The sequence below is a fragment of the Phalaenopsis equestris genome, unplaced genomic scaffold, assembly GCF_001263595.1.
Source record: "Phalaenopsis equestris unplaced genomic scaffold, ASM126359v1 Scaffold001013, whole genome shotgun sequence".
NCBI lineage: Eukaryota > Viridiplantae > Streptophyta > Magnoliopsida > Asparagales > Orchidaceae > Phalaenopsis > Phalaenopsis equestris.
Genome location: NW_018165452.1, coordinates 44608 through 72397, shown reverse-complemented (window position 1 = coordinate 72397; position 27790 = coordinate 44608). Strand labels below are relative to the sequence as shown.

General features: G+C 35.5%; 4 protein-coding genes and 1 long non-coding RNA gene across 12 annotated transcripts in view; all 5 read left to right on the top strand.

The window, feature by feature from the left end:
* LOC110032709 overlaps positions 1 to 20055 on the top strand; it is a 40273-nt gene extending 20218 nt beyond the window's left edge. For 3 of the 8 annotated variants that reach the window (XM_020736422.1, XM_020736429.1, XM_020736430.1), the window contains 8 exons: positions 2365 to 2679; positions 7489 to 7644; positions 7733 to 7928; positions 16225 to 16335; positions 17470 to 17607; positions 17705 to 18460; positions 18805 to 19433; positions 19785 to 20055. In XM_020736422.1, the coding sequence (XP_020592081.1) occupies positions 2365 to 2679; positions 7489 to 7516 (343 nt within the window). In that variant the 3' untranslated portion in view covers positions 7517 to 7644; positions 7733 to 7928; positions 16225 to 16335; ... (2 more) ...; positions 18805 to 19433; positions 19785 to 20055. Of the gene's footprint in view, positions 1 to 2364; positions 2680 to 7369; positions 7419 to 7488; positions 7645 to 7732; positions 7929 to 16224; positions 16336 to 16669; positions 16799 to 17469; positions 17608 to 17704; positions 18461 to 18804; positions 19434 to 19784 lie in introns of those variants that run through there. The other 5 variants (XM_020736428.1, XM_020736423.1, XM_020736424.1 and 2 more) reach the window with 5 other exon arrangements.
* Positions 20056 to 20064: 9 nt separating this feature from the next.
* LOC110032710 (kinesin-like protein KIN-12F) lies at positions 20065 to 21507 on the top strand. Its single transcript, XM_020736432.1, has 2 exons — positions 20065 to 20395; positions 20747 to 21507. Exons 1-2 carry the CDS (start codon positions 20069 to 20071, stop codon positions 21017 to 21019), a joined length of 600 nt encoding a protein of 199 aa, XP_020592091.1. The 5' UTR covers positions 20065 to 20068; the 3' UTR covers positions 21020 to 21507.
* Positions 21508 to 21521: 14 nt separating this feature from the next.
* Positions 21522 to 25973, top strand: LOC110032715 (kinesin-like protein KIN-12F). Its single transcript, XM_020736440.1, has 5 exons — positions 21522 to 22382; positions 25283 to 25522; positions 25625 to 25723; positions 25845 to 25893; positions 25969 to 25973. The coding sequence occupies exons 1-5, from the start codon at positions 21816 to 21818 to the stop codon at positions 25971 to 25973; spliced, it is 960 nt and encodes a 319-aa protein (XP_020592099.1). The 5' UTR covers positions 21522 to 21815.
* A 55-nt stretch (positions 25974 to 26028) lies between these two features.
* LOC110032706 (kinesin-like protein KIN-12E) overlaps positions 26029 to 27790 on the top strand; it is a 10260-nt gene continuing 8498 nt past the window's right edge. Inside the window, exon 1 of the mRNA XM_020736421.1 lies at positions 26029 to 26042. The gene's annotated coding sequence lies outside the window, so the exon portion shown is untranslated. The remainder of the gene's footprint in view (positions 26043 to 27790) is intronic.
* Positions 26395 to 27041, top strand: LOC110032708. Its single transcript, XR_002294873.1, has 2 exons — positions 26395 to 26430; positions 26755 to 27041. It is a non-coding gene; the product is annotated as an uncharacterized LOC110032708 (long non-coding RNA).

Sequence of the window (27790 nt, the reverse complement as noted above, 5' to 3'; positions counted from 1 at the left end):
AAGCCAAAATCGTGTGTGGTGCAGTGAGTGCATGAAAAATGGCGTTCGCGAGTAATCGAGTCACAAAGGGTTCACCTAAGGCTGTTGATCCTATAGGAACTCAATTTCGGGCCCTCTACATGTTGGTCCTGAGCACTTGCACCTAAAAGTTGAGTGCTTGGAACCACTCATGAGAGTTCTTCACAAAAATGAGTCAAGAAGTGGCTTGAAATTCTACGGAAGGTGGGCTCCATCGCTAGTCCACTAGGATGGTCAATAAGAACTCCTAAAGCTAGATCCTAGGTTCTAAGAGTAGGAGACTAAGACCTCACTAAAAATGAGGTCAACAGTCTTCTTCATTTTATCAACCATTTTTATTATTGTTGTAACCTCCTCATCCAACATCAGCTTATGTCAACCATCTTCATCTAGCATTTTCTCACATGCTTCAACATTTGAATGTAAGCAAGCCAAGTGATCTTTAAGTCTTTTAACACCACCAATACTTCACTTATCACAAATTTACATTTCAAACAAAAATATTCTGTTTTTGCAGCTTCTACTGCCACTTCAATTTGAGTCCCATATTTTTAAGTTGGATTTTTTCTTCTTGTGCCACCACCTACTTTAATTAACAAAAAGAATAATAATTCCATTCAAAAAAAAGATAGTGAACTTTTTAATATAATATTTTTGGAGTAGGAAAGTACACACATAAGATATTTTTGTTGATAAGTATATTTGTTAAAAAAAACATTACGGTTGCATAAAATAAAATTAATAAATTCAAGTAATTTGCTCTAAACTAAAACTAAAAAACAAAATAAGTTACGAAAATAAAAAAGGATAATTGCATACATTGCACCCAAAATATTGTTATTTGATATTTTTGAACTATCGAACTGATATATTTATGCATGTCATAATTAAACCATTGTAATTTTGATAAAAATGAAAAATATGCGTTGGGTTTGTAACATGAATTTTTATATTTGAGTGAGAATTTGAGAGATGGATGAAAGAAGGTGCTACATTTGTAAATAGCAATGTTTTGGTGCTATGTATATAATTGCCCCAATAAAAAATATATCCTCCATTGCCACAAGAAAGTAAATAAAAAAAAGCAATACCAAATAAATAAAAAATGATCATTTACATGCTTACCATTACATAGTTCTTATGTGTTTAGTATTTACATATCTAACAATCATATTTGCCTGCACTTCTTGAATACCCAATATTTTATTAGTATAACCAAAATACAGTTGAGGGGGGTTGAAATTCTATATAATTCTCATCTTTATTCTTACTGTAAGAAAAAAAGGGCCATATACATACATATCATGCAATTCTTATGTTTCCTACTAGTGTCAAAAAAAAAGGGGTCATTTACATGCATACCATACAATTTTTATGTTTACTGCTACTGTTAAAAAAAAATACAAATAAGCAGAACTTGTAACAGATAAGAGGAATAAGATGTACAATAATAATTTGAAATTAAACCTGGGAAGTGGGAAGCTGCGAGATAATTACTAAGTTATTTTAGACAAATACGAAGTGAGGCAACAGGAGTGCTGCGAGGCTGGGACTGGACTTCGACGTTCAATGCTACTAGGCTTCGATTTGAATTTGATGCTCGACAGAGATGAAACAGAGCAATAATTCTGTGAACCTTGGATGGGACTTTGATGCTCGACGCTATGAGGCTTGGATGTGACTTTGCTGATCGATAGAAAGATGAAGTTGAAGCAGAGATTCTTCATCGAGCTCTGGACGATGCTCGAAGTTGCCAAGTGAATGTTGGGCTCGTCGACGCACGAAGTAAAGAAATGGAGAAGCGAATGTAGAGCTCGGGACGACGCTTGAAAACGAACCCTAACATTGATTGTCGTTTGCTGTTGTTTGAAAATTACCTTGAATGCTTAGGAGTAACTTAAATGCCTTAGGCCAAATGTCTCCAGGCATACGCCTTGTTTAATAAAGAATTTTCACCCCAAGGACCGGGCTCAAGCCTCGAAGCTTTTGAGGAGCACCTTGAGGCGGACGCCCTGAGAGATTACTTTTTTTTTATCCTCAAAAGAAATCTGCAAGCTGTGAGACTGAAATGTGCATTAGAAATTTCATAAAATTTTTTGAAACCTGAGTTTGCCGCATTTATTTGAATTGCATCCTTTACGGCTTCGTTTTTCCATCACTTGTTTAGCACACCCTGCACTTTTGATTTCTTTTTTTTTAGCTTTCCTGTCGTAATTTTCTTTCTCAAAGTTTTCTACCATTATGTTTTGTTTGTCGAGGTTATTTGTGTGTGACTGATGATGTTAAAAATTCTTTCTGTATAATTATTGCTGTTATTCTAGTCCTTATGCAATTTGTTTCTCTCAGGTGCTTACGTTTGATATACAAGTCATGGCCTGCCTTTATGCAGTTCTCTTTGTTAGGAAATGAAAGTGATTATCGTTATCACAAAAGGAGGAAGATTCCTCCAGATGAGGATGAGAGTCCTACACTTTTGTCTTCAACAACTGCATTCCAAGGACAAATTATGTGGAGACTAAAATATTTTCAGTGCGTTTACGAAGCCGGTGATTTACATGCTTTTGAAAAGGCCAAAGGATGCTTGCATTCTTTAAGGATATCCCTTGGAGAGCTTCAGAATAAAAGTTTGTTTCCCTACGATTGTAAACCTCTTCTCAAAAGGTCTGCAATTCTTTGTGTCACCATGTTTGCCCCTTTTTAAGCTGTTTATTTGTAATGATGCCTTATTTCAGAATTCTTTATCTGGATCAATGATTATGTGCGGCATCCAGCATCAGTTTCCATGTTCCTTCTGTTGGAATGAGTTTGGTACTGTAAAATTTATAGGAAAGATGTCATGGGCTATTGTTGTTTTACAATTTTGTTTCATCACTTCTTTGCTGTGAATATATTGAATTGGGTAGATTTAATAAACTTTTGTCCACCTTAGCTTGTATATGTAGGTCAATGATTCGTCCTTATCTTCCACTGCTCGGCTTTGATTTTTACCCTCGTCTTTGTCATCGAGTGCATTGTCTGAACTCTTTTATAGAGACTAAAGTTTGTCGACTAGCATTGCCCAAGTTGTACCATGTATTGTTAAGACTATATTTGCCACAATATAAGCAGTAGCATTAGTTTATATTCCTTAAATTCTTATGTTATGTCTTGTATATAAGAGGATTTTGAAGTCGTAAACTAGAGCCACATCCATCGGTGTAAATCTAATTTCTTCTGTTTGGGAAATGATGCATTTGCAAATGTGAAGATAAAAAAAGCCCGGATCCTGGTCTCTTCCTTCTTAAAATCCTGGCGTTGTCTAAAACGCTTTGATTGTGGCTAAGTTTAGGTGACTAGCATTGCCCAAGCTGTACTACTGTATTGTTAGACTGGTATTTCCGGAATATAAACAACATCATTCATTAATATTCTTTGTTCACTTGCTTTTATTATGGCTTTCATTAAAGAGGAATTTATCCATAGGAGTTAATTAAGTTTTTCAATTTTCTTATTGACGTGCATACAAAAGTTAAGATAAAGAAACTAGGATATCAATTTATTTCTTTTATAGAACATGAATGATATGAAAGAAACAATTAATCATATATCTTGGTCCTAAAATTAATGAGATTTTCTAGTTTTTGCGTGCAAAAAAATTTGTGACAATGCAGATTAAGAGTTTTTAGCTTGTATGAGTATCCCACTCACGCAAATAAGGATGTATGAAGTTCCCGACTAAAGATATCATAGAGATTTCTTTGGACAAAAATCCATAGAGGGAAAAATCACTGGGTATTACCTCATAATAAATAAATTCACTAATCTTAATTGTATCTTATGAAGTCACCAAAAGACGGAAGTATTATGTAAAAAACTCAATTGGGGATAACCTTATGATATGGTCTAGGGCTCCTGGAAAGGTATTTTGGGGCGAATTTAGAGGGAAGGTAGTTTTGGAATAGCAAAGGAAAGATAATATGGGTGTTTTTTGGTGTTTGGAGAGGGATAAATGACGTTCGGCTGCTGTCCCAACTGAAAATAGCAGTTCAAATGGGAGAAGAACGTGATACGGAGGTTGAGCAGACGCTATCACCTGTTCCTAAGCAAGATATAGACGCACCGCTTTCAAAAGGAAAGGATATGACACTAAAGAACATAAATGATTCTGAAGAGCAGAAATCGGAGAAAAGTCCTCAAATTCATAAAATCAACAAAATTGAAAAATCCAAAATCGTAATACTACTTATATAATGGTCCCTCAAGAAAATAACCTAAGTTGAAACTAGAGATATAGGAAAGAACGAAAAGTTATATGGAAACTTGCAATAAAAATAAAAATAAATAAATAAAGATTGTTTCTCTGGCCTTTTCCTGCGATCACGAGAATAATTGTGATCCCAAGTTAAGTTGGGTTTTTCACGATACTGCAATAGTAGGCATGACGCCCAGGAGAAGTTGCTTCTTCTGTGGAAATAATTGGATCCTACCATCTAATGTTATTTCCCATAAAACACTTGCAGAGATTTCCAAAGTAGCAGTTCAACACTCTTATCTGACCATTTGTTCATGATTGCACCATTGAACTGAATTGAAATTCAGTATCCGACTTATTCAAGGCCTTTCAGAAATAGCTCAATTTTCTCATCTCTATCTGAAGTGACAATATGTTGGATCACTTTCAATGATGATTGTCTTGTGTCTGGTATCAGTTTCTCAAACTCATCATCTTTGTTGGACAACCAATGTTAGTCCTACTTGTGCTTCTCTCAAGACATATATTCGTCCATTGCTTTAAACTCGCTACCTTCTAGGACAACCAATTTTAATCATGTTGGAGTCTCTCTCATGGGATCAACTTGAATCAGTAGCAGCTCTTGCTCATCAGTTGCAAGCTAATACTCCTCTCCATTCTCCTCCTTTAGTCTGAACCCTTTGCCTCTTCCACTCTTCCCTCCTGAGTGAAAGACATCAAACGATCATTAACAAGCTTTAACTGAGCTAATCTACAAGTTTCTTATTGATCATTTGCGGTCTAATCAGTCGACATTTGGTGAACTTGAGAACAATAGGATTTTTTTCAACGGTTAGAAAATTAATTGAAACTTTAGAATTCTATTTGATGCTTAAATGCCTCAAGTTCACATATTGAAAAAATAAGAATTAAAGCTTATTTATAGATTTCTTATTTGGGGGTGGGGTTTGATTTGGCCCTACTATGAAATTATTTAAGAATTTTTGGATTCTTATTAGGGTGGTTTAAACTAAAACGTCGAAACAAATCTAGCATATTTGATTGATTTGATTTGGTTCTTAAAATCATGATTTGATTTTTGGTTTTAAATTGAAGATTATTTTTATTATGCTTATTGGTTTGCTTTGGAAAAAAAAAATCTAAACTATTTTCCATTGATCTAATTTGTAATAGTAAATTCATTAAGCAATCTATTCGAATTGACTGAATGCACAACTCTATAATAGGTTTTCAAGTTTTGGTTAAACCAAAGTTAAACAAAATTAACTAGATTATACTGTTGTTTGGTTCGGTTCGTTTTTACATATTATTTTTGGTTTTTTCAGTTTTATCTTTATTTGGATCAGCTTAATTAGTCTAACAAAGCTTAACCAATCAAAGTGAATCGACTAAACGTACACCCTTGTTGTTATCAATAATGGGCAAATTAGATTGTGCCCTCCACCAAACAAAAATTATTTGAACAATTGTGCTCGTGGGTTGTTCTTATTGTACTGTCTGAATTGCATCCGAATTGATTGGCCAATCTATATTTGATGGCTATGATTCGATAATGGTGCAACAGTGACCGACAACAATGAAGTGTCAAATCAGTAAATGGAAGATATCATTGAAGTCTCAGACCAATAAATGAAAGATATCATTTCAAAGTTCTTGATGATGCAGGTGTAATGGAGTTTATAAATTGAAAATGTAATCATCAGATCATTTGTAACATGATTCAAGGCATAGATTATTTTTTATTATCATTGAAGAGCAATGATGAATGGGCATAATACTGACATGGATTTTTTCTTGCAATGAGAACAAACCAACTTTGCTGATAGTTTGAACAAGCCACAATAACTTCGAGAATGCATAACGACTAGGATATTTGCTACTTTAGAAGGCTTGTGGAGGGGTTAGGAAGGTCTCATGTAAGCGCTTGAGAGCCAAGAGACTTGTGGTCAAGAATATTATTTATAGGTAGTTATGATACTAGCGTGACATCAATACTCCACAAAATTGTTGCCACGTTTTCAAAACTTATGCTTTTAGAGTCATAAGTTTATCTTATGCAAAAGAAGTATCACAGCGTGCGACAATGACAATATTAGAACCCAAGATTAAACATTAAACAATGAAATTATCAGACAAGCTTTGATGATGGTTCCTGTTCGCTAAGTACACAATAAAGTTGTATTACATCATCTCCAACAAATTTCTGATTATTTTTATTAAATATCTTTGTCAGGCAAGCATGCTTGTTATGATAATTGATAAAAAAACAAATTGTAATCTTTTATTAACAAGAAGGGAGAGGAATTAAGGCTGTCGAGAAAAAAAAGAAAAGGAATCTAAAGGATTTTGACAAAAGTAATTCAATAAACTCTTCTTCTGGAAGTTTTCTCTTTGATGGGTATTACTAGATCTTGGGGCATTTTAGAGTAAAATTTTAGAAGCTTTATATGTATTTTTTATTGGAAAAGAATGCTACTACTACTGTATTAAACGAGCTTGGCTTGATTAAGCCAAATCTCTCACAAATACCTTTAACTCAAATGAGTTTAGAAGACTTGGCAATGCAAAAGGATTACAACGCAAATGGTGTTTATAATAAGAATATGCATCAGAATGCTGACTTGATGAGCTTATCATATAATCAAAATTTACTGAGTTTTGATCCTTCAGTCAAGAGACAAACTCCCAATTCTTGAGAATAATTTTGTTGGGAAGATGGGCTTGATGGCCATGATAGAATACTTCTGGAGTAAAGCCTATTTCCTGAAAATATGACTTAGCGAGGAAGAGAACGATTCATTCTTTTCTAAATTTAGACATTTCATTAAATAATGACAAATTTTATTAGAGTATGCACTGCTCTTTAGCCTTGTTGAATGTGATCCAAGGAAATGCTAGGAGGATTTTTTTTTATGTCAATTATATTGTACTCTCCAATGCTTTCAAATTGGCATGCGTTTTGTGTTTTTGACCTGCACGACTTATGCTAGCTGCACAGTGCAAATGTATTCTAAATTGCGTGATTTTTGTCACTTTAGATTTGTCAGAATTGTAATTTAGATGCTAAATGAAGCTTCTAAATTCAAATTTGAGTGATTTTTTTAATCCTAAAATTTGCAGGAAAATTATTGCTTAACCAGGTTGATTTTTCCAGGCATATGACTAATTAGTTAAGTTTCGAAGTTCCTAGCTTGGCTTCTTATATTTTGTAGTAGCACTAACTTGCACTTTGTTTACAGTCTGGACAGGTTTCTGGAGCTTACATGACGTATCATCTGCAACCAGACATAATGGCAAATAGTAATTGGGATGAAAGTTCTTGATTTGTTCAGTAGTACGTACGAGGAGAAAACATGAAATCAGCTCAAAGGAGTTCTCCTCGCTATGAGGCTAAGGTTCTTTGAAAGCTTTGCATTCAATTATTTGCACAAGGTACCTTAACAATAGTAACTTTTACACACCTCACTAAAATGATCTTTTCAGGTGCCATTGACATTTCTGATTCTTGACGTGCATGATAAGAGAAAGAAGTATCCTTATTGGATTATTTCTATTTTGCACTTTGAACAAAAATATTTGTATGTGAAGACATGCAATTATTGATATGTTCAGTAGTAAGAGGAGAGAGGGCATTGCATTGCGTTATGCACGCAGCACACTATACAAGTTAAAAAAGGAGGTGAGTGTTGTTACCTATCACTCATACCATTTTTTTACGTATATATGTAGTGTTAGATTGTAATTGGATCAAAGTGGTTTTGATGTATGATCTGACCTAAAATTTCACATTCACATTGGAAATTGAGTAGGATTAAGTCAATATGATTAAATTAAGATTAGATTGGCCTTTTTTCTAAGATCTCACATGACAAAATAACTTGTTTTTATTTTTTAATGTAACACGTAACTATTGAATCAAAATTCAGATTGGATTAGGTCAAGACCCACCCATTGACGATGCTAATGCTAATGTTAGCTAACCAAATAATTTACATTTATTATAGAACGAACAAGCAGCATCACAGAAAAGAATGAGAGCAAATCAAATAATTTCTAAAGGCACTTTAAATTGGAAGATCATGTTTGGTTAATTTGTTTTATATTGATTTCTAGAATGTAATCCTTCCTACAGTTAAAATGCTACTATACATGGATTTTTTATAATATGACATTATTTATTGTCATTATTATTGTTTTACTTTTTAATCATCGATTCCTTATTTGTTTTGAAGGGAATGTGGAACACTGGATAAAAATTTCTACCTAATGTCTTTATGATTAGGGTGTAAAACCCTTGACTTTTTCGAGGGCTTCTCATTTTGAAGTTTGTCTCAATTGACAAGTGACACTTATCTAGGGTTATTAGATGGTGTAAGAAGGTCAAGGGGTGAGTTAGGAGAGTTGTAGGAAGCAGTTGGAGGGTAAACTGAAGGTTGTAGCTGGAGATTCAACGCAACCAATGGCTGGACAAAAGTCAGATAACAAGTGCAGCGGGCTTGCAACGAGGGTTGGCAGCATTGGAGGTTTGTCGAATGTCCTGGAGAGATTATCACTCAGTTCCAATCGTGTTGCAATCATACCTGAGAAAGATCAATGATACATCTCTTTGTTAAAAAGAAGTTAGATATAACCGTCCCTATTGCATAAAACCAAAGAAGACAATTCCCAAATCAATCCATAATAAATATATCAATAGTTCCCAAACAAAATAATTTAGTGTAAGTGTTAATTTAGGAAAAAGAAGCTAACGGCACTGCCCCCCAACACTATGAGGTTGGAACCTGAACCGACAACATATAAATCAAAAAATTTGGTTTTTGAGATTCCCAACCCCTTCTCGCATCCTGCGTACCGTGTTATTCTCCTAAGGTATGAGAGGCTTTGCTTGCATCATCAAAGGTAGTTGGGTCCTCAACATAAGGTGGTAAATTAGCAATGTTGAAGGTAACATAAATGTAATTCTCTGGTAAATCAGTCTTGTATGTATTATCATTAATCTTCTTAGCAATCATAACTGGATCGTGAACTTTGGCTTTGAACTTCCTAAAAGAATATGTCAGAAATCTCTCATTATTCAATTGGATTCAATACTAAATCACCTTCTTTAAAGACCTCAGTATTTCTTAATTTTTATGTCTGCTTCTGATACCTAGCATTTTGTTTAGCAATCTTTATTGTTACTGTTCATGCAAGGCCTGAATTTCCTTTAATCTGACCTTTGCATCAGTGCTAGGCTCAATGATGAGGATTCCTCCGATAAACTACCTGAATGGAGTTGTCACATGTAGACGGACGGGTGGAATGGCTATAAGCAAACTCAACATGGGGAAGATCAAGTCCAACTTCTTGGTATTCCTGCCCACAAAGCATCCGAGTCGGTTACGTAAACTATTATTCATCACATTTGTTTGTCCATCTGTGTGAGAGTGAGCTACTGAAGCTTTGTACCAAGTTTATCTCCTATGATCCTAAAAAATGGCTAAAATATTTCATGTCTCTGTTCGATATGATGGTTTTGAGCATACCATAAAGACTTAAACATCTTCCTGAGATACATTTCTACAATATCTGAAGCATCAACTGTCTAATGGTAATGTACAAAATTTGTCATCTTAGAGAAATTTTCCACTCTTACCATAACTGAATCGATTCTTCATTGGCTTTGTATGTGACCCACAATGAAGTCTATCCTCACATCCACCCAATGTAACTTTGGAACATGTAGCGACATATAGAGACTTTATTTTGCCCCCAATTCTTAGCTAGATGACATCTACACTGTGTGTATGCATCTCCACATCCGGTATTAATCTAGGCCAATAGAAATCCTCTTTCATCAAGAAAAGAGTGTTGTCTGCCAAAATGCTCTGTCATTTTGCCATTGTGTCATTCTTGTAAAATATAGTTCGTGAGAGCAATCCTTCACATATACAGTCTATTCTAGTAGAAAAAGTAGCCATTTAATCTTTGGAACTACTCATATGGTATATTCTGCTAATGAGACCATTTCTCTTGGAAATCCTTGTTAGTTCATATGTATAATTTAACACTTAAAATTCATCTACTTTTGACTGCATGATAGTGATAAACAAGTGACGACGGCTCGGTGCATCTGCTAATTTTTTTAACTAGCTTTATACTTGAGCATAAATGAAACAAAGATATATAGGAACTCCACCCAAGAGGCATGTCTACTTTTTAGGTTGCTTTGACTATTTAGGAACCTCAAGGTTTTATAATTAGTGTAAAGGGCGAAGTCATTTGCCAAGAGCTAGTAACTCCAATGATTGAGCACTCTCACGATGACATAAAACTCCTTTCGTAGTTAGAGCTCTTTCTTCTGGAATCATTCAATTTTTCTTTGAAGAAAGCAGTAGGATATTCTCCTTGGACTCATCACAATGCTAATTGTTATAATAGATGTGTCACACTCCATCTTGAACACGTGATTAAAATCTAGAAGCACTAGGATCGAGGCTTGAGTAATCTCTCTTTAAAGCTTCAAAGCTGATTTATGCATCACTTGACCAAGTGAATCTATTTGACTAAGAAACTCCGTTAAGAGCATTGTAATAGAGCTGAAATTTATAATAAACTTGCAAGAAGGCATCGGTCCATGAAAATGACATACCCGAGTAAATAATTGTGTTATTGGCCAAGCCATAAGAGCTTCACTAGGTTCATCTCCATGCCGACAACTGAAACAATATACCCCAAGAAGCATGTCTACGGTGTAAGAAAGTGATGCTTCTTTAAGTGACCATACGAACTCTAAAATCTATCACAAAATTGCAAATACTCCTCTGAATGATTATACACCAAAATGTCTTCAAAGTATACAACCACAAATTTTTCAATGAAGTCTTACAAAATTTAGTTCATTGGTTGTATAAAAATGCTTAGTGCATTAGATATATAAAGGGGCATGACTGTCCACTCATCAATTCATCTTGTGTCTTGAAAGTTGTCTTCCACTCATTTCCTTGTCTCATTCTAATTTAGTGATGGTCAATGCGCAAATCAATCTTGGAGAATCTATTTGTTCCATACTTCCATGTAATTGATCTAGCAAATCTTCCAGTTCTTGAATGAAAAATCGAATATTTGATGGTGATTTTGTTTGCAGCCTTACTATCAATTCACTTGCGCCAAAAATTATCCTTCTTTGGTGCAATCCATGCTAGAAGTCCACCTAAATTAGCTTTCTCACACAAAAAGTCTCTTACAATCAAGTTTGTAACATGCTTGTCATATTTGGTTGGGTGCATCGTGTAGGCAGGTTAGTTTGGAAGAACAGATCTTGTGATGAAATTTATGGCATCTTGGATCTCTGTCAGTGGTGACAACCCTAGAGGTAGACTGTCAGTCAAGAAATTCTAAAACTCTTTCAGTAGAGGTTTTACTGTGATATCGGCTTCTTAGAGAAAGTTTTCGAGAACTGCCAATGGTAGACCTACTTGTGCTTCTCTAAAGGTTTGTAGAATGATACATCGTGGTGTTATCATCTCAGACTCAGTATGAATGTCAGTTAACTCGGACTCCTTTCAGGATAAGAGTACAATATGATTAGCATCCTTTATGAATGAATAGATGTTCTTGTAATCTTCATGACGCGTGCATGGTCGCACTGCCAGCCAATAGGATATGATCCATAAGTATCACATTACATCACACATAATCTTTAAACTTTTCTTCGATAGAGAATTTCACTAGGATCTCCTATTAAAAGTGATCCTATTCTCTTTCTTTAACAAGACATGGAATGTGGGTAGTTATGCTTCGTCTGAAGATTCAACTTGTTTATCAATTGAGTAGATACCTCGTTCTCATAGTTGTTTCCATCAATGATAAGATGACACACCTTTTCTCTCATGGTGTAATGGGTATAAAATATGTTGTGGCAAAACTATTGTTGCTTTCCCTTTAGCTCAGTTTAAAGAACCGCCAAACGCCTAAACACCTCATTGGCGGGAAATTGATACTCTTTATTGGCATTTTCATTTTCTCTTGGGTCTCCAGTGTCACTGTTCATATCTTCCATTGTTTCCTGCTCGGTGAAAAAGGCCACTCTCTAGTTTAGGCACTCATATATTAATGCCTAAAGTCGTGACACTTTAATCACTTTCTGGCCGCGTAGGGCTTGTGGGTGCTAGTGGCCCCTATCTTTTCTCTACCTTGTGCTAGTTTGTCCTCACGAGGGTAGACTTGGGTGCTAGTTTGTCCTATGATTAACTGGAATGACCTCCTTATGTTTTGAAGTTTGCAAAATTCTTATTTTGGTCTTTCATACCTTCAGTGGAAAGAAACGTGGTAGTCTCGTAGGAAGAAATAAAGGATGGCGTGAAGTATTGGGATTTGTCATTAATAGTGTATACTATCGGTACAATAGGCTCTTCCCAATTGTTACATCTGCATGGAAAACAAAGGTAATCTCAAGATGCTCTCCTTCAAGAATGCCCTGATTTAGAGGTGGGAAAGCATAGTTTTGGAGCATATTCTCCATGGGTAGGTAAAGAAGAAGAGGTAAAATGGCAATGGGAGGGTTTGGAGAGGGGCGAGGAACCGACAGTGGCCGATATCCATCTAAAGAGGCAAACTAAGGAGCACTATGGTTATTCATAGTATCGTTATCAAAGCGTATTGTGATTCTTAAGGCTTTATTTTTACTTAAAATTGCGAAGCACGGAGCAAAGAGACGCTTTTATTAAGCAAAGCGTTAATATGCTATACAAAATTATTAATATATAAATACATTCGTTAATAATTATTAAATATGAATTATGAACGAGAAGCTGATATAAAATTCCAAAAACTATTGTAGAAGTTTCAACTTAAAGGGAGAAATTGAGGGTAATATATAAATTAAAAATTTAGAATAATATCTAATAATTTGTTGTAATAATTAAAAACTTAAAATTATAAAAAAAAAACTTATAAATTAATTTTGGCACAAGCTCATGTCATGCGCTTCACTTCATTTTGCTCGCTAAAGCTCGCTTCAAAGCGTGCTTTCACATTAATTCATACCAAAAGCGAGAAAGGAAGAGATGACTGCGCAAAGGTCAAGTGGATAGAACCTTGACAAAGCCCTTCATTACTCTAGCGGCGACTCTACTAGGGCTGCCGTTGACAGTGGGAATTTGATCACCCCTTCCCACAATCCAGTTGGTGAGTTTTGCAGGTGATATCTTTTTTATCTTACCTTGCCATTTTATGAGAATAAACGAGCAAATCTTTACTGAAGTTTTGCCCAAAATTAATTTAAGGATTGAATTGAAGTCTTCCCAACGAACAAAAAATACTAAAAAAGTTAATAAATAAATAAAAACGAATGAAAATGTATAGGGAGGCTGGTCCTGCATTCTAGATTAATTATATATAGAATAAATTTGAAACAATTAAGAGTTTCCAAAGAAAAAAAAGAATTTTCTGGGGGAAATATGAGGCCGAAGGGTAATATGCGTCATTCGAACCACAATCTCACAGTAGGAAATTACACCCTCAAGTATTATATCGCGGGTAAGTATGTAATTTTCCAGTATTAATTCATCATATAAACTTCATCCAAACTTGCAAGTTGCAATAATTTTTCTCATGTCGTTATTTCCCACCCATAAATGCCTGAGAATGTGTTGGCTAAAAATATTTATGATTGTTGCATGTGAAAGATTCACAGTGATAGAGTGATATTTAATGTTTTAACATTGCATAAAGATTCAATACACATACAGATAATAGAAAAATAACAAGAGGTGCATTACGATTTTTTATGTAGAATAATATTGAATTTTTTTTTAAAAAAATCACAGGACCTAGCCTAGTCAAAGCAATCTACTATATGATCGTAAGTGTATAGGTCCACTCTTCTCCATAAGAGAAGATGAAATTACAATGTTGATAATTACAAATGTATAATAGTTATCCAGCTTTAATAACCATAATTGGGTTACAACTTGGTGATAATAGCGTTGGTGGGCAAAAAAGAGTGTAGTTGATTGCTACAAAGATAAATTGTCATAAAAATTGTAATCGGTGGCTGCAATAGCATTAGGTGGTCATGAAGGCCATAGTTGAAAATGATAGTAGCAATTGACCATGTAGGTTGTAGTTGCCCACATAGGTCGTGGTTGGTAGTTACAGTAGCATCATTTTGCCACAAATGTTATAGTTAGAAGTTGTAATATCAATTAATTACATAGGTCACAATTGGTAGTTGCGGTAGAAATTATCTACGTAGGTCGTAATTGGGCATATTGACCGTGGTTGGTAGTTGCAGTAGCAGTTAGTCACATAAGTCGTAGTTAGTCACATATGTCATAGTTGGAAGCTGCATTAACATTTAATCACATAAGTCGTAGTTGGTCACATATGTCGTAGTTGGAATTTGCATATGTTTTAGTTGGTAGTTTCAGTAGCATTAGTTGGTCACAGAGGTCATAGTTGAAAGTTATAGTAGCAGTTAGCCTCATAAGTCGTAGTTGGTAGCTAATTTATAGTAATAACTAACTGGTCACATAGGTTATAGTTGATAGTTGCAAGAGCGCTTGTTGCTAGGAATTTGTTATAGTAACAAGTTACAGAAGTTGTAGTGGGAAGCTATATTAGTAACTGACCACATAAGTTATAGTTAGTAGTTGTAAGAACGACAGTTGGCCACAGAAGTCGTAGTGGGAAGCTAAAATAGTAAGTCGTCATATAAGCTGTAGTTGATAGCTGCAAGAGCATCTGTTGGTCACAGATGTCGTAGTGGAAAGTTGCAGTAGTAACTTACTTTATAGGTTTTTATTGGTAGTTGTAAGTGTCAGCTGTTTGCAGAGGCCGTAATGAGAAGCTGCAGTAGTAACTGACTACAGAGCCGTATTGGGAAGCTACAACAGTAATTGGCCACATATATCATAATTGATAGCTACCAGAGCATCAGTTGGTTAGAGAGGTTGTGGTTGGCAGTTGTAGTAGCAGTTAGCCACATATGTCATAATAAGAACCTACAATTGAAATTTGCCATAAAGGTCATAGTTGTTGCTACACTGGTTGGTCTCTGCAGCTTTTTCCTCATATTTATTACTTTATGCCAGAGACAACCCTTGTCTATATTCGACGTATTAAAAAACTTTAGGAGTCCGAAGAAAGTCGTATTCTGAATACGATTGTTGTGAGCAGTTGTCTCCAGGTGTTATCGTCATACTTCATTACAGCTTTATGTCCTACATCGTATTTGGATACTTTGTAAGGAAATAAAGTTTGTCAATGACGACGAGCAGGGTGCGGCTGGCGACGGTAGACAATGGCTAACAGGAGGTTATCGACAGCTATGGAGGCCATTAGTTATCGTCAGGTCTTCGGTCAAGAATAACACCAAAATTTGGTTTCTCTCTCTTCCCCAAGTGAAGAGAGTGAGTCTATTCATAGCACTGGGAGGGGCATTTTTGGTCATTTGGCTCATATTTATCCCACTTGATCATAGAAAGTTTTTTGATGATTTGAGGGTCTTAATGATCTCAAAATTAATAATGTTTAATCTTTTTGGATTTCTCTCATCGAGACACTTGATTTGATTATACACATGTAAAATTTGGAGTTTGTTTGCTCATCTAATCAATCATCTGAAGCCTCTAAATAGGCTTTAATGGCTTGATCTTGACTTGAATGAACTTTGATTTGGATCAGTTTTGGTATCAGGTTCGTCTTGTCAATATGACAAGATTGGCTTTAAACTTATTAAAATTGGCGTCTTGGATAATCTTTAATTTGAACCAGACTATTTCTTATTCAAAAAATTATCTCGAGATTCATGTTATAAAATTTATTAACAACGCATCAATGATATTTGTAGTTTCAAAATACAGCATTATTTAATGAATTATATTTTGATTCTTTTAATATTTGCCTAGTTTTAAAATGAATTCATAAACGTTAAATTTTATAGGTTGGTTTTCAATTGGATAAAAATTAAAATACGATGTTCCCTTCCCTAGTTTCTATCACAGGCACTGTGGAGGGAGTGCGGTGGTACGGGGCATCACAACACATGAAGAGATTGAGCCGCCAAAGCGGTTGATGGAAAAGAACTCAACAATGCAAGAAAGGTATTATTGCTGAACATATTATATACGGCGAAGCATATGTATGGCACTATATGTTAACCATATGTAATATTCTCTTCATGAATTTAGGGGTTCATAAAAAATGAGGCCTGTTTCTTTTTTTTTTTTTTTCTTTTTTGTTCTAGAGAGATTTCGTTTACTCATTCTGTGATCAGTTTTGTTGTAATGTTTTTATCAAATCATTGTTAACAAAATTCTATTTATTTATCATATTCATGTTTGTCTTTAGAGTACCATTTTCTCCTAAAACAAATTTTTGAACAGATTATCATTAAAAAAAAAAAAAAAACTGAACTTTAAAGCCTATGATTTTTAGGTTTTTCAAACTACTTGTCCAAAGGGCCAAAGCGGAAGGCAGTTCATGCCTCGTGTCATGAACTTTCTGCATCAATTTAAGTTGAGATTCATGATTAGGACCAGCTGTGAATATTTTCAATGTAACTTCAATTTTATTATGAACTATTTTTGAGACCTGCATAGTTGTTATGTTAATAAGAAATTATTTATTAAATTATAAGCTTATAAATACATAGTAACATTGCTAATCATATAGTATATTTTCAACATTTGGGTGATAAAATTATAGCAAGTGTTTCATAAGTTAAATTTTTATGAACATTTTGAAAATTCTTTACTTTAATCTATATTTATAGTATAAAATATTTGAAAAATTCTCAGATTTTCTTTAAATTTGTTGACTTTGAATATTTATCATTGAGAAATAATAAGTATATGTTCTTTACTCTTATATTTGATATTTTTGATGGACATGGATTAAATTAGTCATAATTAAAATAAAATGATTTTTTTTGTTATTTTAAAATGTCAAACCAAAATAAAGTTGAATTTTTTTTCCTTTTTTAATAATGCTTTGACTTAGTTTCTTATTATTAAGATTTTTATTTAAAAAAGCTCAGATTATATAAAAATATAAGAGCTCCTAATTTTAAGTAAAAGATCGTTATGCAATTTTTTTCCCTCATGGTATGAGTATTAGAACTTACGTGCCTTTAATCAAGAAATCAAGAAATCAAGAAATAGTAGTAGCATGATGGTTGTGTGAATCACCCATGAAATAGGATCTTTGCAACGTTCCAAAATTTCAAAATTTTCCAGATATGCTTCAGGATTTCTCGACATAGGGATGAAATTCGAACTTTGGCAGCGCATCGTTAGTATCAGTTCTTTGATCGGGAAGCAGATATCGTTCACGATTTCTCGACTTCGGAATCTACTATTCCCTAAATCTTTCAGGTTATTATCTCTTTCCATCATCCGTTGATTTCTCAGCCCGATTTTCCCTTCTTCACGACTTCCTTTTTCTTGATCCTCATGCTTTTTTTCTCCTCAGCTGGAGTAAACTTTTTTCTATCAGAGTGTTAAGGGACTTTAAATTCTTCCGGCGGAACTCCGGGAAGAACCCTACCACCGACGCAAACAACGAGAATCTTCCACTAGAGCAGACTGTTTCATCTGCATCTCAGCAGGATGCGGAATCCTCAAGACTTCCTTTTAGCGCCATTCAAGAAGCCGAGCGAAACCCTAGGTTCGGACTGGATCAAGAAACGCATTTTAGGAGAAAGAGCGAGAAACCCATTCCAAGAGCCAAGCAAAAGGGTCGGATCAGTTCTTCCAGTCACGCACGCAGGATAAATTGCCGGCGAGCAAGAGCAGGTCTGGATGGGTTCCGATTGTCGAACAGGCCGGATTGGCTTCTCCGGAGCGAAGGGAGTATTCGCTCCATCAGGAACAATTCCAGGTGCCGCCCCCACCACCTCTTATGGCAAACCATGCGCTGCGCTTCGGGAATGGTTACAGTGCTGCTACTCCTCGCTCTATAGCAACGGGTGGGAGAGCCTCATCGGTTCATTCTGGTACAAGCTCGACGCAAAGCACGCCCACCAAGAGTGTTTCTAAGCCCATGATCAATGGGGTTAGCAACTCTCGTGCTCCACAGTGTTGTGGAACTGTCAAGGCTATGAATTTTTTGGTATCATCTAAAGGGATACCATTGTCAACTGCACCTCCACCAGTTTATGCATCAGTTGAAGTACCACATTTTGAGCTCAAGGAGGATCCCTCCTTCTGGATGGATCACAATGTACAGGTATTTTTCTTGCCTCTTTTGATTAGCCACTTTTTTTTTTCTAATTTTTTTTTTTAGGAAAAGTTTTCTAGCTTTTTAAGCTGCAAGAAAACTAAAATATTAGTAGGAATTAGGATACTTGAATTATTGAAAATTGTCAATTGAGCTTCATTAGTTCTTTTTTGCATTACAGTTTCCTGGAATTTGATCAAAATTATTTTCTGTTCTCCATTGCTTGAAAGAGAAAATGCCTTTTCTATACAATGAGTTACTGATTGATTACAAATTGGATACAATACAAAACACAAAGCTAGTTACTGATTGCAAAATGGAGTTCTTAACTTTAATTTTCTTTCTCCTTTCAGGATCTTTGTTTGACTTCTCCTGAAAAAGTGTCTTGTTCATGTAGCACAAAGCATGTTGAAGAAGTTTTGTATCTAGAACAAGAGTTAGACAGACTGAAGACGATTATTGCAGTAGAGAAATCATCTCGCGTTGAGGCAGAAGAAAGAGCAATTCTTTCAGAAACTGAGCTAAGCATAACAAATGATAAGCTCCTGCTGATAAGTAAGAGATATGATGCAACAATAGACAAATTGAATGACACAAGGTCTGTCATTGAAGCCCTTGAATCCCAACAAATGCTTTCAAATAATGAACTTGAGGAACTGAGAGAGAATAACAATCAACTTGCGGATATCATGAAGATACAGGAGCAACAGATCTCCACAATGAAGAAAGAACTTGCCTACGAACTTCATCCATTTCTCTTTCACTAGGGTGAGATGCCTGGTCACTTTGATGCCTCATGTTCAGGTTCCAAGCTTTTTCTAGAGAAGCTTGCACTCTTTTCAGTTTATCCTGAAAGGGAGAAGAGCACTCACTTTCAGATATACCATTGTCATCTGCACCTCCACCAGTTTATGCATCAGTAGAAGTGCCACATTTTGAGCTCAAGGAGGATCCCTCCTTCTGGATGGATCACAATGTACAGGTACAAATCATTTTTCTTGCCTCATTTGAATAGCCACTTTTTTTTTTCTAATTTTTTGTTTTAGGAAAAGTTTTCTAGCTTTTTAAGCTGCAAGAAAACTAAAATAATAGTAGGAATTAGGATACTTGAATTATTGAAAATTGTCAATTGAGCTTCATTAGTTCTTTTTTGCATTACAGTTCCCTGGAATTTGATCAAAATTATTTTCTGTTCTCCATTGCTTGAAAGAGAAAATGCCTTTTCTATACAATGAGTTACTGATTGATTACAAATTGGATACAATACAAAACACAAAGCTAGTTACTGATTGCAAAATGGAGTTCTTAACTTTAATTTTCTTTCTCCTTTCAGGATCTTTGTTTGACTTCTCCTGAAAAAGTGTCTTGTTCATGTAGCACAAAGCATGTTGAAGAAGTTTTGTATCTAGAACAAGAGTTAGACAGACTGAAGACGATTATTGCAGTAGAGAAATCATCTCGCGTTGAGGCAGAAGAAAGAGCAATTCTTTCAGAAACTGAGCTAAGCATAACAAATGATAAGCTCCTGCTGATAAGTAAGAGATATGATGCAACAATAGACAAATTGAAGGACACAAGGTCTGTCATTGAAGCCCTTGAATCCCCCCACCACCTCTTATGGCAAACCATGCGCTGAACTTCGGGAATGGTTACAGTGCTGCTACTCCTCGCTCTATAGCAACGGGTGGGAGAGCCTCATCGGTTCATTCTGGTACAAGCTCGATGCAAAGCACGCCCACCAAGAGTGTTTCTAAGCCCATGATCAATGGGGTTAGCAACTCTCGTGCTCCACAGTGTGGTGGAACTGCCAAAACTATGAATTTTTCGGTATCATCTAAAAAGATACCATTGTCATCTGCACCTCCACCAGTTTATGCATCAGTAGAAGTGCCACATTTTGAGCTCAAGGAGGATCCCTCCTTCTGGATGGATCACAATGTACAGGTACAAATCATTTTTCTTGCCTCATTTGAATAGCCACTTTTTTTTTTCTAATTTTTTGTTTTAGGAAAAGTTTTCTAGCTTTTTAAGCTGCAAGAAAACTAAAATAATAGTAGGAATTAGGATACTTGAATTATTGAAAATTGTCAATTGAGCTTCATTAGTTCTTTTTTGCATTACAGTTCCCTGGAATTTGATCAAAATTATTTTCTGTTCTCCATTGCTTGAAAGAGAAAATGCATTTTCTATACAATGAGTTACTCATTGATTACAAATTAGATACAATACAAAACACAAAACTAGTTACTAATTGCAAAATGGAGTTCTTAACTTGAATTTTCTTTCTCTTTTCAGGATCTTTGTTTGACTTCTCCTGAAAAAGTGCCTTGTTCATGTAGCACAAAGCATGCTGAAGAAGTTTTGTATCTAGAACAAGAGTTAGACAGACTGAAGTCGATTATTGCAGTAGAGAAATCATCTCGCGTTGAGGCAGAAGAAAGAGCAATTCTTTCAGAAACTGAGCTAAGCATAACAAATGATAAGCTCCTGCTGATAAGTAAGAGATATGATGCAACAATAGACAAATTGAAGGACACAAGGTCTGTCATTGAAGCCCTTGAATCCTAACAAATGCTTTCGATTAATGAACTTGAGAAACTGAGAGAGAATAACATTCGATTTGCGGATACTGTGAAGATACAGGAGCAACATATCTCTACAATTAAGAAACAGCTTGCTTTGCGCATTGATGTTGGAAACAAAAAATCTATTATTGCTCATGAAATATTGAGAGGAGATTACTCTGAAAGTGAGTGTTCTTCTCCTTTTCAGGATAAACTGAAAAGAGTGCAAGCTTCTCTAGAAAAAGCTTGGAACCTGAACATGAGGTATCAAAGTGACCAGGCATCTCACCCTAGTGAAAGAGAAATGGATGAAGTTCGTAGGCAAGTTGAAGTTGAAACTGTTGAAGTTATTGTCTGCCTGCAAGAGGAGCTGACCACAATTAATCAAATAGTTGATGAATGCAACAAAAATGAACTGTTGGCCAAACAACGCTTAATGGATCTTGAAAAGGAGAAAAAGGAGCAAGATGATAAACTCTATTTGTTAACTCTAGAAAATAAGAAAATTTAAGGCTTGCCAAATTAACTAAAGAGAAAGTGCAGAATGCGAGTTCAATCATTGAACATTGGGAGCAACTAGCCATTGAAATTTCAGATCTTCTTGAGAACGGGAAGACGCAGCTTGATAATACCACTCATGAGGCAGCTTCTATTTCTGATATTTGCTCTCACAAAAGTTGGATCTGTGAGCAATTTGGAAAAGTTATTATTGGAATGTCTAATAGAGATTCCTTAATTAAAAACTACAGAAGAATTTGGAAGATGCTTGTTATGTAAGGCATGATATTGAGTCAAAATTGATGACCTTGAGAGGAGCAATACTGGCTATTACAGAAGCACAACAGCAAGAAAACTCTGACAAAGAAAGCAGAATTCTTCATTTAACTTCACTATTGGCCGAGAAAACATCTATCATATCTGAATTAGAAGACAAAGTTGAAGACGCTGTAAGAAAAGTTAGCAACGTTGAGATATGCGCTGCAATTTTTTTCATTATTGTGAAGAAATTATATAAGATAAATAATGTTCATCTTCAAACATTGGATGAGGCCAACTTGCAGCTTAGAGAATCTGAAAGTGTTATTCCGCAAAAAGAAGATATCATGCAAGGACATGCTTCTTTACTCTCTATTGAAGGCAAAGGATGTCAAGATCAAAGAGCACATGTAGAGCAAAATTATCAACAGACCAATTCTCTAGAGCACTGGAAACATGATTATTTAGATACCAGTTCGAAGAACAAGGAGGAAAACATCACAACTCCAGATTCTTCTTGTGGTTTTGTAGAAGTAAAGATGAAGCTTCGAGAAATTCAAATGCAAATGAGTGCACTGAAATCTTGTATGCATGAGTATGCTGATAACCAAGTAAGCTAATGCCCCTTTCCATAATAAACAAGCAAATCAACCTGGATCACTGCTTTTATCTTTTTTGTTATTTCTTTTATTTATGGCATTGATGGGTTTTTTTTTCTTTTTCAAGTAAATGAAAAACATTCTTAAAATTTTCTTACTTATATTGTGACAATGTTGCAGTCTAACATTGGATCTAGTGAAGATACTCACAATGATGAGGAAAAGAATTATGAAACTTATTACGTATTGACTTATTACATAACTTTTCTAATAAGTCAATATGTAAGATGTTTGTTATCATAACTTATTACAAATTTTCTTACTTCCCAACGTAGTGTCGTCCGCCTCGCATTCAGCCCCCCATTGATTCTCTCTCCCTACTCCTACCCTTTGCCCCTCTCCCAGCATTCGCTTCACTCTCTCTCCTTCATATACTCGTGAGATTTTGTTCTCTTTTTAATTCTCACAGTTTAAACTTTGCAATGTCGTTTTTCTATATAATAGTCAATGGAGTTATGTTGGTGCTTTAGTAGCTATTTATATCCACTTGTTACATATTGACTGATACTTATTTCACAGTTTTTATCTAAGATAGCAAAGTCCAAGATGAGATTTTGGTATTCATGCTTAAAAAGAACAAGACCTGCAATACATTAATAAGATAACATGTGATAACTTTACGTTTTCTGTTTTGTTCAGTATTCTGGTCATGTTTTTTTTAGTTTTGAGCTGTAACTTGTATGGGGTATAACATGAGTAATTGAGCCCCCAAAATAGTGATTCTTACTGCCCTTAGTTGGGTTTGTTGGCTAATAACATGAGGAATTATAGCTTATTGAACCATGCACTTCTCTGGTTGCTCAGCTTGTCCAGTGCAAATCAATAATATCAGAACTGAACTTGCATGCAGAGGCACAAGCAAGCGAATATAACCGGAAGGTACCCCCATCACTTTACCTTTTTTTCCAGCTAAATCCATGAAGGTTTTGGTACTTTGTGTGTTTATGTATTTTGCCAAAATCACAGAGTGAACTACCTTGCATTTACTTTTTTATCGAGAAAGGATTTGCAGGGAGATCATTTTGATCTCAGAGTTTATAAAAATGTCAATTTAATCCCAGACTATTTTAATATGGGTTGAAAATAATTTCTAGATAGGACTGCTTGACGTGGGACGTCCCCTCGTAGATGCGGGAAACTGGTGTGGGGAGATCATTTTGATCTCAGAGTTTATAAAAATGTCAATTTAATCCCAGACTATTTTAATATGGGTTGAAAATAATTTCTAGATAGGACTGCTTGACGTGGGACGTCCCCTCGTAGATGCGGGAAACTGGTGTGGGAACTTCCTGCCCAAATGAGGGAAAACAAGAGCCGACTGAACCAGATGGCATGGGTGCCAGTCCAGGGGGTCGGTCCAAACTTCCAAGTGGATCGAGCGGCCCAGGAGATCTTCCTTTTCACATCTCTCGCTTGGATCGAGCACTTAGAACTTCTTTTTCTACGTCTTCTTCGTTTGACAATATTTTTAGGGCTGATTTTTTAATATTTCTAAACTCCTCACCCCTTTCTTTCGTGTGGGAGTTTCCTTCTTTATCTCTTTCTTTTCTTCTTCGTGCAAGAGTCCATTTAGTTATTGTTCTCAGAGTCAGGAAGTAGTTTTTGCTGTGTGTTGATTTTAGATTCTTGTGTGGAGTCATTTTCACCGTTGTAGGTTGTATCTGAGGAGGCGTGGTGCTCCGACTATATCTTACTTCAAGGTGGTGTGATGTATCTTTCTCCCTTTTTGGCTATCCAACCCTTCTCCCTCTATTTAGTTATTGTTCTTAGAGTTGGGAAGTAATTTTGGCTGTGTTGAATTTAGATTCCTGTGTGGAGTCATTTTTCCCTTTGTGGGCTGTATCCGAAGAGGTGGTTGTGCTCCGGCTATATGCTGCTCTAAGGTGGTGATGTATCCTCCTTCTTTGTTGGCTATCCAGCCCTCCTCTTTCCCCATAGCCTCCAGTCACTCCTAATCCCTTTCCCCAGCCTCCCTGCATTTTACCTTGTTGTCTCTGCAATTCTGCACCGTCCCCTCGCTGCCATCAACATTCCCTTGCTGCCACCATCCTTGCCAACCATCCCGATCCACCTAACCCGACCTCCACCGCCTTTAGGATGCACTTTTGAAGTGTTCGTTTGTGTCATCCTATGTGTCGATGATGTTATTCTCAGTTTGTGTGTGTATAACTCTATCCTTATATCAATAAAAGTTTACTTATGTGTTTAATTTATGGTGGTGATGTATGTTTAATTTAGATTCCGAGGTGGTGGTTGAATTTAGATTCCTGTGTTGAGTCATTTTTCCCTTTGTGGGTTGTATCTGAGGAGGTGGTTGTGCTCCGGTTATATGCTGCTCCATGGTGGTGATGTATCCTCCTCCTTTGTTGGCTATCCAGTCCTCCTCTTCCCCATAGCCTCCGGTCACTCCTAATCCTTTTCCCCAACCTCTATCGCTCCATCCTCCTACATTTCACCTTGTTATCTCTGCAATTCTGCACCGCCCGCTCGCTACCATCAGCACTCCCTTGCTGCCACCACCCTTGCCAACCATCCCGATCCACCTAACCCGACCTTCACCGCCTTTAGGATGCACTTTTGAAGTGTTCGTTTGTGTCATCCTATGTGTCAGTGATGTTATTTTCAGTTTGTGTGTGTGTAACCCTATCCTTATATTAATAAAAGTTTACTTGCATGTTTAATTTATGGTTTGGGGCTTTCTCTTCCTGTATCACTATTTTAGCTCTAATTTAAAGAGTTTGGGGATTAATTGGGCACTTAAACTCTGGGATTAAAATAAACCCATGTAAAAGTTAAGGGATACTAGTTTAACACTTCTTTATTGTCTTTGATAAGTCCTCTTCCATATGCAGTTTAAAGAGTTGGAGGCGATGGCATTCCAACTCAAAACTGAGCTCGTAATCTCCAACACTGCAAATCCAACATTAACGAAATCTGAAAAAGGCGCAGCAAAAAGTAGAGGCTCTGGTTCTCCTTTTAAATGTATAGTGGGACTAGCACAGCAAATCAACACCGAGAAGGATGAAGAGTTGACTGTGGCAAGATGCAAGGTTGAAGAACTCGAAGCTTTAGCTGCAAGCCGACAAAACCAGGTACCGCTCAGTTATTTGTAATTTGTGTTTTTACACCCGACTTATTTAGCTATTCCCAGTAATTTGTGTTTTTAGTTGCTGGTTTTTGTTTATTACCACCAGATTTTTATGTTGAATATACGCTTAGCAGCAGCTGAGAGCATGACCCATGATGTTCTTCGAGATTTACTGGGAATCAAGTTGGATATGACAAAATACGCAGTGAGATCAATCTTTAATTGAATTATGTAAATAATCCTTTTTCTGTAAACAATCCTTTTTTGCGTCTGGTTTTAGTTTTCCATGTTTGTTGAATCATTTTTATTTTATTATGCTGCTGTAGAAGATGAATGGAGGATCTCATTCAGATGATTCAATAAAAGAAAAGGTTTGTGCGCTGGCGCTTTTTTATACAAAACGAAAAAATGTATATTTTATTCTTATGTTAAATATTTTACTTTTAGAAGGGTAACTTTGAGAAGGATAAGGAGTTGGGAGAGCTGAAAAGGAAAGTTGATGAATTTGTTGAAGAGAGAAAAAGGTGAACTCTTTAGCACATCTTGCCATCGTGACTGACTGAGAATAAAGTTTGTTTTTGCATATTTTAGTTTGCTTGAAGAAATAAATAGAAGTCACAGAGAATTAATTGCGGCTCAAATTTGGTTGGGGAAGCTCGAGGAGAATGAGGAATTTTTATCTACTGAAAATGAACTATTGAAGGTTCTACTCCATCATCTTTTGTTTTTTTTTAATGATTTTAATTGTTTAATCTTTACATTTCTCATTCTCCACAACATGCAATACTTTTTGAATGTTTTGTAGGCTGATAATGCCAAATTGTCATGGAACTTGAGGAGGAATTAGAAAAAATTTCTATTCTATTGGATATGCAACCTGCTAAATATGCAATAACCCACTCCATGCTAAGGGTGAGTTTATTGGAATTTTTGAACTTTGTTGGATAACATATTCTGATATTAATATATTTATCTCCTCTTTTTGCATTAGCCAATCCCATCTTTATTTTGTTTTGTTTTTTTTTTTTTTTGTATTTTTGGATAAAAGAGGCTTTGTTCCTGAGTCTCTCTCTTATCAATGTAGTTTGGCAAGATCTTTATTTAGTGATCGAATTCATTTTAGATTTTTTTTTTGTTAAATAGTGTATTATTATTAATACTGTATTTGATTACTTTTATAAAAATTTAAAATGAAATTAAATGATGCCATGCAAATTTACTTGTCTACATTTGCAGGAGCTGAAGCAGCGCCACTGATGTTTTTAGTCATGGAGAGGCTCTAACCTCTATATATATATAATCTTGCTGCTGTACTAATTTCTCATTAGACTCTTAGCTGCCAAAGAGATTTCTAATAAATAATCACTCATTGGCCTATCGCAAATATTGAGTTTTATGGCCAATTTTTGGTCTTAGATTTGTTGATTTCTTCCTTTTTATTGGTGTTTTTTGGGAGGCAAATTTTTTATCAAATTATGTAAAGAGCAGATTATTGAAAAAATGTAAAGCTTCATTTCATCTCATGATGATCTTCATGTTAATTAATTCTCTATGTTTCTGACAATTGTAATAATCCTGTGCAAAGAAGAGTAAACTACTCTTTAATCGATTGGGCTCTGGATCTCCTGATTCTTCTTCTTGTGATGGGTATAATTTTTAAGCATTTTATCAAGAGATAGAACCCCATACCTTGGAGTTATAATTATTTTATAATCATTTTAGGAGTTTATTGCAATTATTTCTTCACTAATTTAATCGGGACATGCATCATAGGGCTGTCAAAAATTGATTTAACATGTCAACTAAACCCAACCTAACTCAAAAAATCAATCTTCGGGTTGACCCGAATAAATTTTGAGTCGGGTACAGATTAAAAATTTTAACCTGTTTAATTTTTCTAGTTGGGTTTGTGTTGACCTGCTAACTCGAAATTGACTTGAAATAGAGCCGTCAACCCGGTTTTGACTCGAATAATTGTTATTCCTTATATTAAACGAGATATGAGTTTGGATTGGCGGGTTGAAGGTGAGTTGTGTTCGGGATGAACTTTTTGACTCGTATAATACATGGGTTTGGTTTGGGCCAAGCTATTTTGGCTGGAGTCAATTTTTTGGTCAAATGTGAACATGACTCGCAAACCCAACTTCATACTTCTAATGCATCCTTCGTTACTCTAAAAAGACAATCTAGCGTACAAGCAATAATTTAGTGGTTTTTATGAGACTTAAATTTATGATTTTTTTTTATTTTAATTTATAATATAGTTGTAAGT